Source organism: Phyllobates terribilis, unplaced genomic scaffold (genome assembly GCF_046119375.1).
Source record: "Phyllobates terribilis strain yellow unplaced genomic scaffold, ASM4611937v1 Scaffold_1__5_contigs__length_1240528914, whole genome shotgun sequence".
Lineage (NCBI taxonomy): Eukaryota > Metazoa > Chordata > Amphibia > Anura > Dendrobatidae > Phyllobates > Phyllobates terribilis.
Window position 1 is genome coordinate 1023629355 of NW_027362761.1, and position 18251 is coordinate 1023647605.

General features: G+C 41.7%; 1 protein-coding gene across 1 annotated transcript in view; it reads left to right on the plus strand.

The window, feature by feature from the left end:
- Positions 1 to 12193, plus strand: part of NAF1 (nuclear assembly factor 1 ribonucleoprotein) — a 55090-nt gene extending 42897 nt beyond the window's left edge. The window contains exons 7-9 of the mRNA XM_073656396.1: positions 6023 to 6074; positions 10633 to 10735; positions 11174 to 12193. Coding sequence (XP_073512497.1) covers positions 6023 to 6074; positions 10633 to 10735; positions 11174 to 11628 — 610 coding nt within the window. The 3' untranslated portion in view covers positions 11629 to 12193. The remainder of the gene's footprint in view (positions 1 to 6022; positions 6075 to 10632; positions 10736 to 11173) is intronic.
- Positions 12194 to 18251: the final 6058 nt, after the last annotated feature.

The following is an 18251-nucleotide window of genomic DNA, read 5'->3' on the forward strand; positions in this document are numbered from 1 at the left end:
ACGCAGTTGACTATAGTCTTCGATGTATAATCTGTATCTAAAAGGTTTTCTTGGCCTAAAGCAATTTTCTGTGCGCTGTTCACTTAGTTGCCGAAGGTTTCAGCTTGTGTAACTTTTCTTAGATATGGGACACCCATATTGTTCAGAATCTAATATCCCTAGTGTTTTTTCCAAAACATCTAATTTGTAGATTCCTCCAGTGTGGTCTGATGGAAGAGTGAACAATTGCTCCTAATGGCACAATTCCGGTTTGTCATGTGTAGTAAAAAAAAAAAAAAAAAAAAAAAGGAATTCCTAGAAAAATAATTGTAGAATTTTTTTCACATTTTAATGTCGCCCATAATATGTACTAGTCCATCAAGAAACAAACTGAAATCATTTTCATGGGGAAAATAAAAATTACAAAATTGTTATTTCAGGAGTGTGAACACAGTCTTATAATTGGGGATTTGTTTGTGTTCAGTATTGGACAAAATTCTGAATTTGTCTTTCCTCCTGAAAAGATAATCTTATTTTTCGGACTATAACACGCACTTTTTTCCTCAAATTTTGGAGGAAAGTGGGGGGTGCGTCTTATAGTCCGATATATATATATCTGGGGGGAGCTGCGGAGGAGGAGCTGGGCACAGGAGGCAGTAGCCCGCTACTGCATCCTACACTGTGCCCGCTGCTAAAGAAAATTAATATTCACTGCTCCCCACGCCCATGGGACTACAACCATGAGGAGTGGGTTGTAGTGAATATTCATGGTCTTTAATAGCGGCCACACGTGACCGCAGTGTTGGAGTAGCGCTACGGGTACAGTCTGCGCGCTATTAAGGAGAGTAAATGGTCACTGCTCCCGACGCACACAGTCCCGGCGTGGGGAGCAGTGACTATTCCAGTAGACTATCTCACAGTGTGAGGGCACATGGCAGTTACGCCATGCGCGGCTCACGCAGTGAGATCTCTGTCGGCTGCAGAGCAGGGCGCAGCGCTGGAGGAGCAAGGAGGTGAGTATAATTGTTTGTTTTTGTTTGTGTGCAGCGTGATGGGGATCAAAGGGTGCCAAGCAAACCAAGATGAGGAGTACCAAGCATACAAGGAAGAGGGATGAGGGGAGCCATATATACATACCAAGATGAGGGGGGGCCATATATACACACCAGGATAGAGGATATTAACAGAATTGAGGGACATTACCCCTATAACTGTGTCAGCAACAGACCCCCCTCCCCTTAACAGGGCATCATGACCACATTTTTTGCATAGATTTTTTTTCTATTTTCCTCCTCTAAAACCTAGGTGCGTCTTATGGTCCGGTGCGTCTAATAGTCCGAAAAATACGGTACATATTTTTTTCATTTGCATTGTACAGATTATGGGTGACAATTAAATGTAGAAAAAAATCTGAAATTATATTGAATTGCTGCGATACTGAAAGCCAAAGGAGGTCCAAAGTGTTTCTGGATGGTTTTCTTTAAGGCTTCATTGATGTTCACGTGCGCAAACATGTCATCAGTGTTTTGATTCCGTATCTCATCAGTGTTTTTTTTCTTTTACGAATGAATAAATAAATTTAAAAAACTTCTATCCTTTGCAATGTTAAACATGGCTAGGTCACAGATTGCACACTGCCATCCATGTGCTGCTTGTGTTTTTTATGGACCCATAGACTTGTACTGGTACTTATTATCCGCGCTGCCGGGGGAAAAAATAGACATGTAAGCAGCCCCATAGACTAGAATAGGTACATGTTTTATCCATGAAAAACAAGGACATCTGAATGAGGCCTAATTATGTGCTAGATAACTTTTCATATCTCATGCCCCAGTTGCTGAACATATGGTAGTTGGTCATCTTCAGAAAGTTCAGAGAAGAGCTACCTGGATGGTGAGAGGAATGCAAACTATTTCCTATGAGCAATGGTTAAAGGATCTGGAAATGTTGTTTAGCTTTCAAAAAGGAAGACTGAGGTGACTTAATAGCTGTCTACAAATATCTGAAGGGATGTCTGTGTAGAGGGATCATCATATGGGTCTGTGCACATATCAGTGTGTTTTCACGGACCGTGTGTCCGTGGGCAAAACACGCTGACATGTCCGTTTTTTACCCACTGCACAGGCTGCAAAAAGTCCCGCACTGACACACAGATGACATCCGTGTGTCATCAGTGTGACACGTATCGGCGCCTGGGAATCAGCTGCCCTCATCATTGTCCCCTGCCGGCGCTGCAATCAGCGCGAGCAATGGACAATGATGAGAGTAGTATTCTGCTCCTGTTGTGTCTTGGTGTAAAAATAAGAATAAAATAACAAAATCCTTATACTCACTCGTCCGAAGTTATCCCCCGCTGTAATTCACCTGACTGCTTATGCAGAGGAGCCGGAGAGAATGACTTGCTCCATCGAGTGGGCCCCTTCTCATTGCTGAGCTCAGTGAGTGACAGGACACCACTCGCTGGAGCAAGTCATTCTCCCCGGCTAGGCGTGAGCGGTCAGGTGGATTACAACGGGGGACATCTTCGGATAGGTGAGTATAAGGATTTTTTATTGTATTCTTATTTTTACATCAGGACACAGTAGGAGCAGACTACTACTCTCAACATTGTCCCTTGCTCGCACTGATCGCAGCGCAAGCAGGGGACAATGATGAGGGCAGCGTTCACCACTGTACCACTGATTCCCAAGCGCTGGAACGTGTGATCCTGAAGCGGCATGCAATTGTCATACGTGTGCAACACAGGTGCACACGGACACAGATATCTCTGGTACTGGTTTTTCCAGTACCGGAAATATCAGGACATATGAAATGCCATCATTCTCATTTGCATATGGAAACACGAGAATGAAACTAAACTGAAAGGGAGAAGATGCAGATTAGATTACTATTTAGATTTATTATTAGAAAAAAACATTTTGATAGTGAGGGTGATGAATCAGTGGAACAGGCTGACATGAGAGGTGGTGAGTTCTCCAATGGTAGTCTTCAAGCAGAGGCTGGACAGACATTTGTCTGAGATGGTTTAGTGAATCCTGCATTGAGCAGGGGGATGGACATGATGACTCTGGAGGTCCCTTCCAACTCTTAACATTTTATGATCATGAATTGATGTCCTCTCTAGGTCTCCCTGCACTTCTCTTCACTTTAATACATCACTGCATATGTTGGATTCGCTTATCTTTCTTTACTACAAGCGTATTTACTGAAACCGACATATCGGGAAGGGGACAGGTCCTCCGTAAATAACTAAGGCTATGCATACACTAGTATATTATTTACTGTAAGAATTGCTTCTTCTGAACCTTGAATCAGAAATATGCCCTTGGTCTTTGACCACTTTTATAAGTAGATGGATATGTTACTTGGCTAACTATAACCTCTAGAGTTCTACAATACTTAGTTTTACAGGATAGCCGCACAGACAAAGGGCATATTTCTGATTCAAGGTTCAGAAGAGGCAATTCTTACAGTAAACATTATACTAGTGTATGCATAGCCTTAGTTATTTACGGAGGACCTGTCCCCTTCCCGATATGTCGGTTTCAGTAAATACGCTTGTAGTAAAGAAAGATAAGAGAATCCAACATATACAGCTTCAGGGCAGTGCTGGGACAATGATGGTCCTTGAGCTTCTGAGGAAGTCCAGACTTGGAGATTTTCTGTAGCCACTTGGGTAATTGAAAGTATAAAGGTGGGGACCGGTATATCATCCAACCTTTTTGTATAGGTCTTGCTAAAACATTTGAACAAGAAGTAATCTTACCAAATGTAGTAATTTCGTATAGTACAGATGATAATCATATATTGTTGTTTAGCTGCACATATTAAACTGTTGCGTTGGGGGGGGGGGAGCACTGACGTACCATGCTTGATTTAAGAACTGACATTAATGTGACCTTCACCAACCCAAAGACTTCTTCATTGTTTGCCAATTTCCTCTGCAACAAAATGAAAGGTAAAGTTCATTCTTTGTGTGTATGAGAAAATGTTAATCTGCGATGGTGCTTTTGTTTGCTCTTATTAATATTCCAGAGCCATCTTAAAATTAATATTCTGCTAGATCAGCAGTACATTTAGCCATTGCGTCCCTAGAGGCAAGCTTATTTGTAGCGGGTAGGCTTCAGTCCAGAATTGAATGATTTTTTGCTATGAAATCATAAACCACTGAGCATTGTGAAATCCTTTGTGATATGTAATATAGATAATGATTTGTGTAAAATTCATTAGCAGATAACTATACTCCTTCACGTAAAAGATGTTGCTCATTGTTTGGGAGTGACATGGTGCTAAGCTGATATTTTCCATTGTTGCTCATCCTCCCACTTACCAGAAACCTGACCTGTATGTGTGTAGTTTGGGTCTTCATTTTGCTATTGGCATACCTCAACGCTTAGTCATTTGTCTCTCCACATTATGTAAGTGACAGGAACATGTCTATAGTAACCTTTTGAACAAGCTCAAGGGCCTTATTTTCATGGCCATATTTCAGATGCACAGCTTAACGCTTTAATTTCTAGTCTATATATTCATTTATCTTCATGTAGTTTTGAGAGAACCTACTAGCGGTGAGGTCCTGTTGTTACCGTGTTCTAAGTCCGTTTAAAAATTAAGCTGATCAGTTGATGTAGCTTCCACTCATTTTCTATATAACGAATAAAATAACCAAACATTAGCTAAATTACGTTAAAGGGGTTGTCTCATGTTCTTTGATCAGGAGCGCACTGCTCCCCTGCCTCCGTGCTTCCTGCTTGCCTGTCTGCTCATGAAAATTGACTCTTCCAGCTCTATGGTTGCGCTACTGGCTTGAACTGTGCGCTCTTATTCTGCAGGCCAAGGCAGCTTTGCCCCCAGAGCTTCAGAGAAAGCAGGGACATCGGATCAGCGGACCAGACCAGCTTCAGTCCGATTCTGAGCGGCACTTTCAAGTCCACGCTTTTTGCCTAGAAAACGGCCACCTGATAGACTTCAGTAGTGGCCAGTAAGCTATGCAACAAGCTGTAACCAATAAAATACAAAAACTCTCCATTCTCTAGAATGGAAGGAATGTTTAATGCCTATACAGCCCATATGACTGCATTTTCTTCATGGGTTGCAAAAAAAAGTATTAGGCCAACTCGGGACTGAGCCTCTGCCACAGGCTATCTGTGTTATGGTATCTGGTTCTGTTTGTAGCAGTTTAACCATTTAAATGCTGCTGTCAGTCTTGGACAGCAGCATTTTACTTGTCATTGTGAACCATAAATTTGCCATGGCAGTTGTAAAATAAAAGTGTAAAAATTGCTTAACCTTTCACCCTTCAAATCTAAAGGAATTAAATAAAAAATAATAAACATTTGCTATTGTCGTGATCCCAAAAAGTCTGAGCCATCAAACAGTAAAATTATTAAACTTTGCTTTTAAACGTTGAAAAGGAAAAACACATTGGAAATTTGAGTTGCCATTATTAGATCTTGGGAATCCACCCAACCAAAAAAAAAAAAATGTAAAGTGTGATCAGTAATCCAAAATCGTATGTTTTTATCTACCCTTAAATCATGATACCTTTCTCAGGCTGTAGTAATCTAGGATGTAGGGCAGCACGGTGGCTCAGTGGTTAGCACTGCAGCCTTGCAACGCTGGGGTCCAAGGACAACATCTGCAAGGAGTTTGTATGTTCTCCCCGTGTTTGCGTGAGTTTCCTCCGGTTCTCCGCTTTCCTCCCACACTCCAAAGTCATACAGATAGGGAATTTAGATTGTGAGCAACAATGGAAACAGTGCTGATGATGTCTGTAAAGTGCTGTGGAATTAGTGGCGCTATATAAGTGAGTTTAAATAAATAAATTAAATGTACTCCTCAACTGGTGGATGTTTTACTAATTTGAGAAGCACTGGCATATACCAATAAAACATTTATAGATTAGGTCTGTAATATGACCAACAACAGAATATGACTAGTAGCATTTAATACCAGCCACTAAAATGAAAAAAGGTTTGAAAGATGTAATCTTTGAAGAATTTTTGTTTTATATTGTTTCCTAATCTCTCTTTCCTGTTTATAGAGAAAAGGGTTCTGATGCTTCTTGGACAAATGACCAAGAGCCACCAGTAGATGTAAGTAAGCATTTCAATGGGATTAAATCTGATATTGTTTAATGTCACTGTTTTTGTTTACACTTTTTTAATGCTTTATCTATAGTATTAATTTTACTTATAATGCCATCATATTTTACAGACTATATAATCACTGTTTCTGTTAGGGGATTAGATTAGATTGTGAGGCCTTAGTATGCCTTAGGAATGTGGGTAGAATCTGGAGGAAATCCATGCAAACGCTATGATGACATACAAAGTCTTTACAGATGTTGTTGTCTTTGGTGGGATTTGGACACAGGACATCTTCCACACTAGCTTAAAGGCATCCACTGCTATGCACTGCTATGATAAATCTATGGGAGGGGCACCCATTCAGTTGACTAAATTAGTTCTCTTACCATCCTTCCCCCACTCCCTGCTTCCAGATCTCAGACTCATGATCTTGGCATTGGAGATAGACCGTTTTGTTAAATTCTTCATTCTAAGTTCTTTAATCATCACATTATGGCTGAAATGCTCTCACACACACCAATAATGTGCCCTTTTCTTTAACACTTTGCTCAACTGTGAAGGTAGACCTAAAAGCCAAGTCAAAAACTTAGTAATTGTGAACCAGAAACATGTATTTGTCAGATTAGTTAAAGGGAACTTGTTCTGCAGGCAGCATGTTATAGAGCAGTGGAAGCGGATTCGATTAATTACGGTATATAGTTTTGTGAGAAAAGATTCAGCATAACCTGGGTTTTAATCACTTAAACCTCTGCTCTCCCTGGGATTTTGGGTCCAGTGGGTGGTCCCATCAGTGACTGACAGCTGTCAGTCATACATACAGCTGTATGCACGACTGACAGCTGTCAGTCATACATACAGCTGTATGCACATATATACATAGACTGCTGTCAGTCACTCATAGAACCGCCCACTAGACCCAAAATCCTAGAAAGATCAGAGGATTAAGTGATTTAATCCCAGTTTATGCTGAATATTTTCTCACAAAACTAAATATCAATTTTCTCAGCTTCACTGAGCTATAACATGGTACCTGCAGATTGGATAGAAACTTCATGGTAACAGGTTCCCTTCTTAATTTTCTCATCAAATTTTTTTAGCTGTCTCTTTATGTGGCACAATTGCAAAAAGAACTTTGGCACTCCATACATGAATATATAAGAAATATTGTATCTAGACTAATTTCACTTTGAGAAATGAAGGTTTTTTTGCGCATAATTTGGCCAATTTATGTGTGCCCATCAACCACGACAAGGTCACCTTCGTATGATGAGAAACTACGCTACTCTACCACTGGATATGCCACTCTTGGGCTGTAAGCCTGTATGAACAATATGTCTCTGCTTGGGCTTTTAACCTACAATGTATGGGCTGGTAGAGCTAGTTAAAACCACCTGGGCACACATAAATTGGCCAAATTATGCGCAAAAAACCTTCATTTCTCAAAGTGAAATTAGTCTAGATACAATATTTCTTATATATTCATGTATGGAGTGCCCAAGTTCTTTTTGCAATGAAGATTACTTTTTTCTTCAGAGCACCCGAATAGACCAGTGAGCGACCCCTCTTTTTTTTCTCTTTATGTGGCACAGTCTTGGAGTATGATCCTTGCACCAAAAGAGTTTGTGCTCCTCTTACCTGAAATCTAAGTTTTTCATTTCATAAGCAGCGTTTTTCTTGGTGAGCAGTCTGCCTGGTACTCGGGTATTCATCTGCCAGTATGTCAATGAGTAGGTAGGAGAAGGGAAATGAACGCCTACCATATCTAACCCAAGTTTGAATACTTGCTTTCTGTTATCAGCCAGTTGCACAGCAGTTTAAGGCCAAGTTCACATGTAACCTTTCTGCATGCAGCTTTTTTTTTTTTTTCCATTCTCTTCTCTGCATTTGAGTACCAGCAATAGCTGAGATATCAGAAATCTTATGTACACACAGCTTTTTTTTATTTTCTTGACTGAATTTGAGAACTGCTGTGATTTGCAAGATCTGCAGCATGTCAATTCTTTCAGCGTTTTTTGTTTTGCTTTTTTTTTCACCCATAAATGCAATGAGCGCCAAAAAGCCTGCATAGCATTTGTGCTGCATTTTGGTGAATAAAACCAAGTTCTTTAATGTGTACTATAGACAAATCTCATTTGTAAGCTGCCTGAAACATGTAGCTATTTGCTGCGTTTTGTAGGCAGCATTTTTTTGCTGCCAAAAGTGAAGGTTTTGGCTGAAGAAAAATGAACACAAAGGCCACGAGTGAACATACCCTGAAGGCAGAGGTCCCCGACCTTTATCTTGAGCCACATTCCGCTCTGAGGGAGGGGCGCGAGCCCCATCCAGCTCCTGCCCCACTTTCAGTAATTTAGGTAGTCAGATTCACCGCACACTCTGAATGCAATTTCTTTTTATTTCAAAATTCAAGTGCAGGTAACTTCAGCTCAAAACAAGCATAAAGTGCAAGTTATAAATGTGACCTGTAAAGTTTCGACCCAGTCCCGGGTCTTGTTCACAAAGTCGCTCTCCTCATTCTAAGCTTGTTAATAAGATGCAGTGACCACAGCTCACACATCAGTGTCACAGGTGCACACACCAGGATGCCACAACTTCTCTGCTTTACCCCACCAGGGACCACCAGTACTTCTTATTAACAAGATCTGCATAATAAGAGAGACTTTGGGAACAAGACCTGGGACCAGGTGGAAACGTTATGTCTCATAACTTGCACTTCATGATTGTTTTGAGCTGATGTTACCTGCACTTTTATTTTGAAATAATAAAAATTGCATTCATCATCAGCGTGTGCGGTGAATTTGACTACCTAGATGTGCCAGGGACTAAATAACTAAATAATCTCCTTCCACATGTACCTCGCCTCCACTACTGTGTGCACGCCAATTTTTCTCTACCACTCTCAGTAGCCCCCTATTACTGGTAAATTGACAGCCAAAGCCTTTCCACCGAAACCACACCAAGGCAGTATGCCAAGCTCCAGGGGTTCTTATCTTACCCCATTCAGATCTGCTCTTCTGTGGAGGGCTAAACACAAGTCCCTATCTAGAGATCTGCTCTTAATAGCGGTTTGCTACACCATGCTCCAAGCAGGCAAACAGCCACGAGCCTGTGAGCCACATGTGGCTCCTCAGCTACAGGTTGGGTACCCCTTTCCTTAAGGTATTTTGCAGCAGAAATTTCTGCATCAAAAACACATCAGTTGGCATGAAAAACACTGTGTAAAATATGCACCTTTTTAGACTTCTTGATACGTTTTTCACATGCTTGTTGCATATATTTTTCTTTTTCTATTCATTAGAATGGGTGGAAAATCGCTGAAAGAATTGACATGCTGCAGGTTTGAAACTGCTTCAGTTTTTTTGGCGTGTGTAAATAAATCCAGGAAATACTTAACGTGCACATACCCTTATGCTATGTTCACACGCGGAATTCTCTTGGCAGTAAAAACACTGCATTCAAAACACCCGGTTTTATGTTGCGTGTTTTTTTTTTTTGTTTTTTCCAGCATTTTTTGGTGTAGAATGTGTGCTTTATATACTGTACATATTTCATGAAAGTTGGTTTTGTTCACCAAAAAACTATGCCAAAATGTTGCATTTTTTGCAACGACTTTTCACTTTTTTGTGGCGTTCTATGGGTGAAAAAATGATGCAAAAACAGTGCATGAATGAATTTAAGAACTGCAGCCTTTTTTCATCTGCAACATGTCCAGTCAGAAAAATAAAAACAAGCGTGTACATGAGATTTCCAAAATCTCATAGCTTTTGCTGGTACTGTAAAAAAGTAGCTTTTAATTTGCATTAAAAGACGCAGCAAAAACACAATGTCTTTAAACACATTGGCCTTAGAGGGTTTTGTTTGTAGGTCTGAGCGCTGAGATCTCTAGTGATCTTCTCTTCAGAGCCCTGGCCCATTGCAGATTTCATTGATATTAGTAGACTTCACTTGGGAGAGGCCCATTCTGAGCTTTTCCCATCTGTGACTTCCTGTCACAAGATGCCTGCAGTACTATGACTGCATAGTACATAGTACAAGTGCACCTTCTGTAAAAAGTGAAGTGAGCGAGATCTAGCCGCGTCAACTGCACGTCACAAGGCAGTGTAGGGGGGAAACATTACATTCATCCCGGCCCATGGACGGGAACACATCAGAAACTTCAATGAATAAAAAGACATTTCACAGTAACAAGACCTCTAATATAAGGCCTATGTATAAATTTACATTTCTATCACTTGTATGCCCATATTAGAGGTCAGATAAGTCCCAGAGGGTGACAGGTTCCCTTTAAAGTTGTTGGCCATTACTTCTTAAATGATGATTTATCCCGCGGATATGTCATCATTATACGCAGATGGGGAGTCTAACATACGGTACCTCCACCATTCTGATGACATCCAAATGTAAATGGTGCACGGAGAACACTGGGGGTATCTGGTGTTGGCCCCTCACCTTTTTTATGTTAATCTAGTCTAAAGGTTGATCATCAATATAAAAACAAAAGATCTCACTCCTCCCCTTTTAACTGTAAGCACTTGTTTTAATTAAATGTACTTCTTTTTATTTAAAGGTTGTAGAATACAGTGATGATGAAAAGGAACGGGATGCAAAACAGAAGAAAAAAGCTCAGAACACCGGAAAAAAGAAGCAAAAATTTGATCAGAACAAGCCATGTAAGTGGATTGTATCTTGTGGCCATGTTACATTCATAATCGACACTATGTAAGAAATACTAAGGAGGAAAGCGGTGGAATTGATCACACGCAGTTCAGTGAGACAATACCTATTGTACAGGTGTGGAGGTTTCTTAGATTAAGCAGGATTTTTAATGCCTTGAGTTTACTGCTGCTGTCCTCAGGGCTCATTCCACCAAATGGAAGTTAAATAATTTGCTGTATAACTTGAGGGTCTCTGTGCAATGCCCAAGTGGTTTTGGATGTACTGTTGGGGAAAAAAAATGTAGTCCTTACGCATCCATTTACTTTCCTTGCACTTATAACGATCTCACTCAGCACAGTGCTGTAGGCTATGAGAGAAAATGCCGTTGTAATGAGGAATCAGTTCTTTACAATGTTGGTTTTTAACTTTTTTGTTTCTTTTTTCCTTTGAAGCAACGAGTGCCCAGGTGTCAAATCAGTTCTCCGGTGCTCAGACATTTCCAAGAAATTATGCAAGAAATGGTTCTGCACCTCATTTCTCTCAAGGGCGGCATTCACAGTCACAAGAAAATGCATATGGACAATACCACCAACAACCATATTACCCTTCAGGGTTTCCAGGACAGGATATGATTCAGCCGTCATTTACTTATCATAATGCTAATACTCAAGAATATACTATGCCAGTGCCAAATAATGGTTATCATGCCCCTATGCCAAACTTCTTTGGACATTATAGTAATATGCAAGCATTTTCTCAGCTTCCACCGCCACCAGATATGAATTGGCCCGGCCAAAACTTGCATTATTCTTATATGCAAAATTTGCACTTGTACAATCTGCCACCTCCACCTCCACCGCCGCCTCCACCACCCCCTGCTCCTCCAAATCCTGGAGAGTCTAGTTAGTGAAAAATTGTTGTGTGTCCACCTTTCCAGAGTTAAAAATATAGATTTCTTTTTTTTAATAGTATTTTTCAATTTAGATTCAAAATGTTTATAATGCAATTACTGCAACCTGCAATCTATTGTAAAGGTAATGTTTGTATGCAAATAACTTGAGTAAAGTGGTATCTGTTGGCCAATATTTCGATGGTGAGATGTCTACAGATTTCTAGGACTTTTTAGGTTCAGACTGAGAAGTCTTAACATTTTCTATCAAAGCTTCTTTTGTATAAAGTTTGTATTTTTAACTAAAGGTTTAATTATTGACTTTGCTGAAAAAAGTGATTAAATCTTTTTATTTTTGATCTTTATTTTATTTTGAATATTATCAGATATATAAAGACATTACTATAAACTTTAAATTGTATCCGCTATAGTAAAGTAATGCACAGTGTATTAAGGTTGTAAATAAATAAATTTGTACATCAAGAAATTTTTCTGTATAAAATGTTTGGTATTTCAGCCTCTTTATCAGTGTTGTATGTGCTTTTTCCATCACCAAACGATAAAGATAAATATTTGCTTTGCCTGTTTTGGTGAATACTTGTTTTCTCCATGAAATACCAATGATCCTCGACAGAGGCATTCACCATAATAAGGCAGATGGAATCACTCTACTCAGTCTTGGTCTCATTTATACCGTACGGTGAACACCATAAAAACAAACCCCAACAAACTACAATGGAATATTATGGACGCTAGCTTAAAGCACCACTCCAGCGGGCTTTTTTTTTTTATTTCTCCACCATAGTAGCGCTTTAAATGTAAGTCCCCTGTCTGATACTCTCCTGCTGCCGCGTTTATCCGTTTCTAGCATCGCTCCCATTGGTCTTCGGCGAAAAGTGACATGCTTGCAGCGCTCGTGTTTCATGGAGCTGCGCAGAGGTCACTTTACAATACAAGTCTTAAGAGCCTCTTTCTGGCTCTCATAGACTTGTATTGACAGCATGTGATGCAGCTACTGACTTCTGGCCAGAAGCTGTGATCACAAAATGCCGTGGGGGGACTGGATTGGCTCCAAAGGGTGAGTAAATGACCAGGGGCTTAGAGTTAAAGCGCCACTCCAGTGCCAGGAAAACAAAACTCTGAAGTGGGGATTTAAAAGAGAACATCAGTCTCTACTGTAGCGATTGCCCATTGCCATTTGCGCCTGCACAGTGTTAAAACCCGCCAGAAAAATGTCAGCCAATCAGAGGGCTCACCCAGCACATGTGTACGATCCACTAATCACGTCACAGCTCATTGTCAGGAAAGTGGTTATCGCCGGCCAGTCAAAGGCCATTCCCTGCGCAAGTGCAGGATCAATGCCATTGCACAGTGCGCATGCGCAGAGTCAATAGTGAGCGTTGTTGTGCCTCCCAGAGAGTTATTAACCCATGACTGGCAGACAGGATCCTTAACACATTATGGTGGATACAATGAGAGTTGGGGGAAAAAAATCCCTACCCACCGAGTATATCCCCAAACCCAGCATGAGTGAGCAATAATTATATGCATTGGGTATATGGCTAAAAGGGGGTACACAGTAGTACACTTGTGAAAGATGTTCAGAATACAAATGTTTTCTGTGTATATGGATATATCCCCAAAACACCAGGCATCATCCCCATTTGGAAAATGAGAAAAATAACCATAGAGTATGCTGTAGACTGTACATGCTGTTTATTTCTTTTAAGATAAATGGGTCATACACAGATGGTTATGGAATTACTTGACTGAAATGTGGACTAAATAGAATCCCTATGAATAAATGATAGGTGTATAAATATAACTCACCAGAAAGGTCTCATGGTGGCAATATCCTATCTCCTACCTCTCAACATATGATCCAAAGCTGTGGAAAATATTCATATGGAAGGGGATGGGAAAAGGCATGGAATAGTACATAGAAAACACTGTTCTACATATTTTCAAAAGTTAGGTTCAATTTTGAAATGAGCAATTTGTTACTGATTTTCACATCCCCACGACAGCACCGTACAAGAGAGGATCCGACCCTAAGGACAGAAAACCTACAGATTTAAATGGCAGAGTCTCTCCCGCTTCAGTGGTTTCCTGTCGTTGGAGGGAGATCTACAGTCCTGGAGACGCCAGGAACTCCATTCTCCCCTAGTTGTGGGGGTGGGGGTGGGGGAATATGGTAAAGCGCTGCAGCATGCTGGGGAGATCCAATATCTCTTTCCAGAGCAGCAGGCAGGAATCCCCTCTCACCTGGCAGCTCGCGATCGTGGGAGTTCCCGGTGGATCTTCCAAGGGTGGTAGGGATGGGGGCGCAGTGCAGAAGCTCGCCTGGGCCCCTGAGTGTTCCGTTCAAAGCATGTCGAAGTCCATGCTGAGAGGCAGGACAGTGCGCTCACATGGGCGCTAGGAGGAAGTGGCTGGCGTCTGAAGTCACTTCCGGGGGCGTGTCTAGGGGCACAGCTGCCACAGAGGTGGGAAGTTTGAAAATGGCACCCATTCATGTAAAAAGTGTTGCTCCCAAACCATCCCTGGCTGCACCACCAGTGATCTTGTAGGAAGAATGGAGGAAGAGAGTCAAGCCAAAGATCCTGCAACCAATGCACGGTAGTTGACTGCTACTGGGGTGGGTGAGGTGAACAAAAAGTCTTTTGTTTTTTTTTCTTTCAATTTATCCAATACTGTGCCCCTGCATATATTTTTTAGGGCAAGCCTAGGAAAGTACTGTGTAAATCAAGAAATAAGGAATGCGCTCTGTGTAAAACTAAGCTATTGTCATTCTATAGCAAAAAGTTATGTCAACCCTGCATAGAGAGAACAGTAGCGGAAGAATCTTCATCCCTAATGAATAACTTGGAAACTATTGTAAAGACCGAGGTCAGAAATTCACTTAAGGGATTTAAGAATAGGACCCCTTACACTCTTGCTGAGAAGTTTGTTACAAGCTCAGATGAGGAATTAGAAGGTGAATTAGAGGGTTTTTTTTTTTTTGGATGTCTCATCTTCATCCTCCTCCTCGGATAACCGTGAGGGTCGTCCTTGTTTTCCTGCAGAGGATGCGGATAGACTGGTCAAGGCCACAATGAATAGTGAGGACATCAAGGAGCCCAAAACCATACAGTATATGATGTTCAGGGGATTGGAGGGAAGGAAACAAATGTTTCCCTGTGCATAAAAACGCATCATCCCTAATAAAAGAAAGGAGTGGAAGAAGCCAGATACGAGGCTTCATTCTAAAAGGGGTTAAGAGGAAGTACCCTTTTGAAGCGGATATCTGAAAGCTGGGAAAAGGCCCCAAAAATTGATGCGGCTATCTCTCGTGTGTCCCTTAAATCAGCATTACCTCTGGGCAACTAAAGGCTCTAAAAGAACACCGTAGATAAAAAGGCGGAAAGCTTTCTAAAAAGGGCCTGGGACTCGGGACTCAGGAGCAGCTGCATTCAAGCCAAATATCACTACAATTTGCACAACAAGGTCACTGATTATATGGTTTGATCAGCTATACTCTAAGGTAAAGGACAAATGCCCGCGAGACCAAATTTTAGCCAGCTTCCCGACCATTCAGAAGGCGACGGATTTTTTAGCAGACGCTTCTGCAGATGCAGTAATGCTCACGGCTCGGGCATGCACTCTGGTAAAAACTGGGCAGGAGATCTGCAATTGAAGAACAAACAACAAACTGCCGCATTCCATGCCAAGGAGAATTCCTTTTTGGGCCAGCCTTAGACGAAATACTGGAAAAAGTGGCGGATACCAAGAAGGGATTCCCCTCTAATCCCTTTCAGAGGAGGTCCTTTCGTCCCTCAGGGAAAAGACAGTTTTCCTCTACAAGAGTCAGGGAGCCAAGATGGAAGGGTCAAAGGAGAGGGAAAGGATTTAACTATACCTTTCCCGCTGATTCCACAAAAAGACCAAGAAGGCAATGACAACAGACCCTAGGTAGGTGAAAGGTTAAAAATGTTTCTCCCTGCCTGGTTAAAGATTTCAAGAAGCAGGTGGATCTTAGAGTTCAGCTCCCAGACACCAGAAAATTCAAGGTTACGATAATCCAGTCATCAAAGGCAAAACAGGCCTTAAAGCAATAAGTCATCTCTCTAGTACAGAAAGGGTCCACACTTGGGTTCAGAAGTCATAAATAGGGAGAGGATTCTACAGTTCTCTTTTTTTTTTTTTTTTTTTACAGGAAAAACCAGACCACTCCTTTAAAGGACCATTGTGAACCTGAAGGGTTTACATTGGTGTTTAAAAATCAGGCATTTCAAAATAAAGACAATAGGAGCAGCAGTGAAACGCCTTTTTCCCAAATTGCTTCATGGCAATATTAGATCTCCGGGACGCATATTACCTTGTGCCTATTCTTCAGGAACGCCAACGATTTCTGAGAGTAGCAGTAAACATCCAAGGAAGCTGGCAAGCCTTTCCCTTCTGATTGTCTATGGCCCCGAGGGTTTTCATGAAAATATCAGAGGTGTCTGCCCATATCAGAGAAAAAGATATACTGTTCATCCCATATTTAGACGACTTTCTGATAGTGGGGAGGACAAGTTCAGACTGCAGTCGAGCTGTGGATCATGTGACCAACGTCCTAACCTCCCTGGGATGGCTGTTAAATTCAAAGAAATCAAAGATGATTCCAGAGCAGACACAGGTTTTTCTAGGGATACTGCTGGACGTGCACAAACAGAGCTCTTTTCTCCCAGAGGAGAAGATAGCCAAAATAATAAAGATGGTTTCTACCCTGATCAACAACCCAATGGTAACTCTGCAAACTCTGCCATGTCCATCCAGGGGTCCTTATCGTCGTGCCTCTCAGCAGTTGCATGGGAATGAGCACACTTCAGAACGCTCCAGTGGGAGGTTCTGTAAGCAGAAAAAAGATGCAAGGGACACCTAGACAGCAGAATACATGTGTCAAAAGCAACTCTGCAGTCCCTAGTCTGGTGGCTCTGTTGAGAGAATCTTTTACTTGGAGTTCCCTGGGAGATTCTGAATCTATCTGTCATCACCACCGATGCAAGCCCCTCTGGTTGGGGGGGCTCATGAGGAAAACAGTGTTTCAGGGGCAGTAGTCATGGGCTCTGAAGCAGTCTTCCTGGAATCTGAAGGAGCTAACAGCTGTCAGGATAGCACTGGTAGAAGTCCTACCCGGCCTAAAGAACAGAAACGTAAAAATCCTTTCAGACAAGGAAACCACGGTATTCTATATAAACAAACAAGGGGGCCCATGGTCCGGATCACTGATGCCCGAAACACGGAAACTCATGGCGGTGGCAGAAGAGAATCTCGTCCCTGTTTGCAGATTATCTGAAAGGAAAAGACAACAAGAGAGCAGACTAAGGCTCCACCAGCTGAGTCAGGACAAGTGGTCATTAAACCAGTTGGTATTTCAAAAAATAGTGGGACTATGGGGTCAACCTCAGACCTTTTTGCATCCAAAACCAGCAGGAAAGTGTAAAAATTTTTTTCCCTAAATAATGAGGGAATCCTCCTATGGGGTGAATGCTTTGCTTCACAAATGGACTCAGGAGCTAGCGTATGCATTTCCGCCAATCTCCCTGATCCCGTTAGTGCTAAGGAAGATTCGGTCAGACCAAGCCAACGTGATTCTTGTTACACCCTTTTGGCCCAAAAGAACATGGTTCACTAGGTTAAGACTAATCGCAGAGGGAGTCCATGGGTTCTTCCAGAAATCCTGGATCTACTATCCCAGGGCCCAGTGGCTTGACTGGGGTTAGAGAATTTCCATCTGACTGCATGGCGTTTGAGCGGCAGCTCCTGGAGTCAAAGGAGTTTTCCAAAAATCATCTCTAATCTACCCTCATGGGATGTAGGAAGAAGATTACAACAAAGATTTATGCTAGGGTCTGGAACAGTTTTTTTTTTTAAATTCTCAGTAATAGATACCTTTGTAAGTAACCCCGTACCATGGACTAAGATCCTAGAACTCCTGCAAAAAGGATTCGAGCTGGGTCTATCCATTAATACCCTGAAAGTACAGATATCAGCCCATGGCATTTTGTTTGAGCAAAAAATTGCTGACCATCCATGGGTAGTGAGGTTTATAAGGTCGGTAGGTAGGTCTAGACCAGTGGCCCTGTCCCAGGTTCCACCTTGGGACCTTAACTTGGTATTAGATGCCCTAACCAGGCCCTAGTTTGAGCCTTCAGAGGACATGCAAATCAAAACTTTAACCTTTAAAACGATCTTACTGGTGGCCCTCACTTCACTTCAGTTAGAGCTTGCAATTCCCGTGTCCTTCTATCGATTAGCTTACCATTCACCAATATTCTCTCTGATAGAGTAATCATTAGACCAGACCCGGCTTTCCTCCCCAAAGTAGCCTCAGCCTTTCACAGGTCTCAGGAGATCATTCTCCCTTTTTTGATAACCTCAAAAATGAGAAGGAGGCTAGATTCCATTCCCTAGAGGTCAGAAGGTGTTTAATACAAAACTTAGAAAGCACATCTGTATAGCGGAAAGCTACTTCTTTGTTTTTTTTCAGGGTCCAAACAAAGGCCAGGCAGCGTCTAAACGGACCCTTGCTAGATGGGTTAGATCTGCAATCTCTGGCCTATCTTCAGGCGGACACCAACCCCACTCCTGAAAATTTGAAAGCCCACTCTATCAGA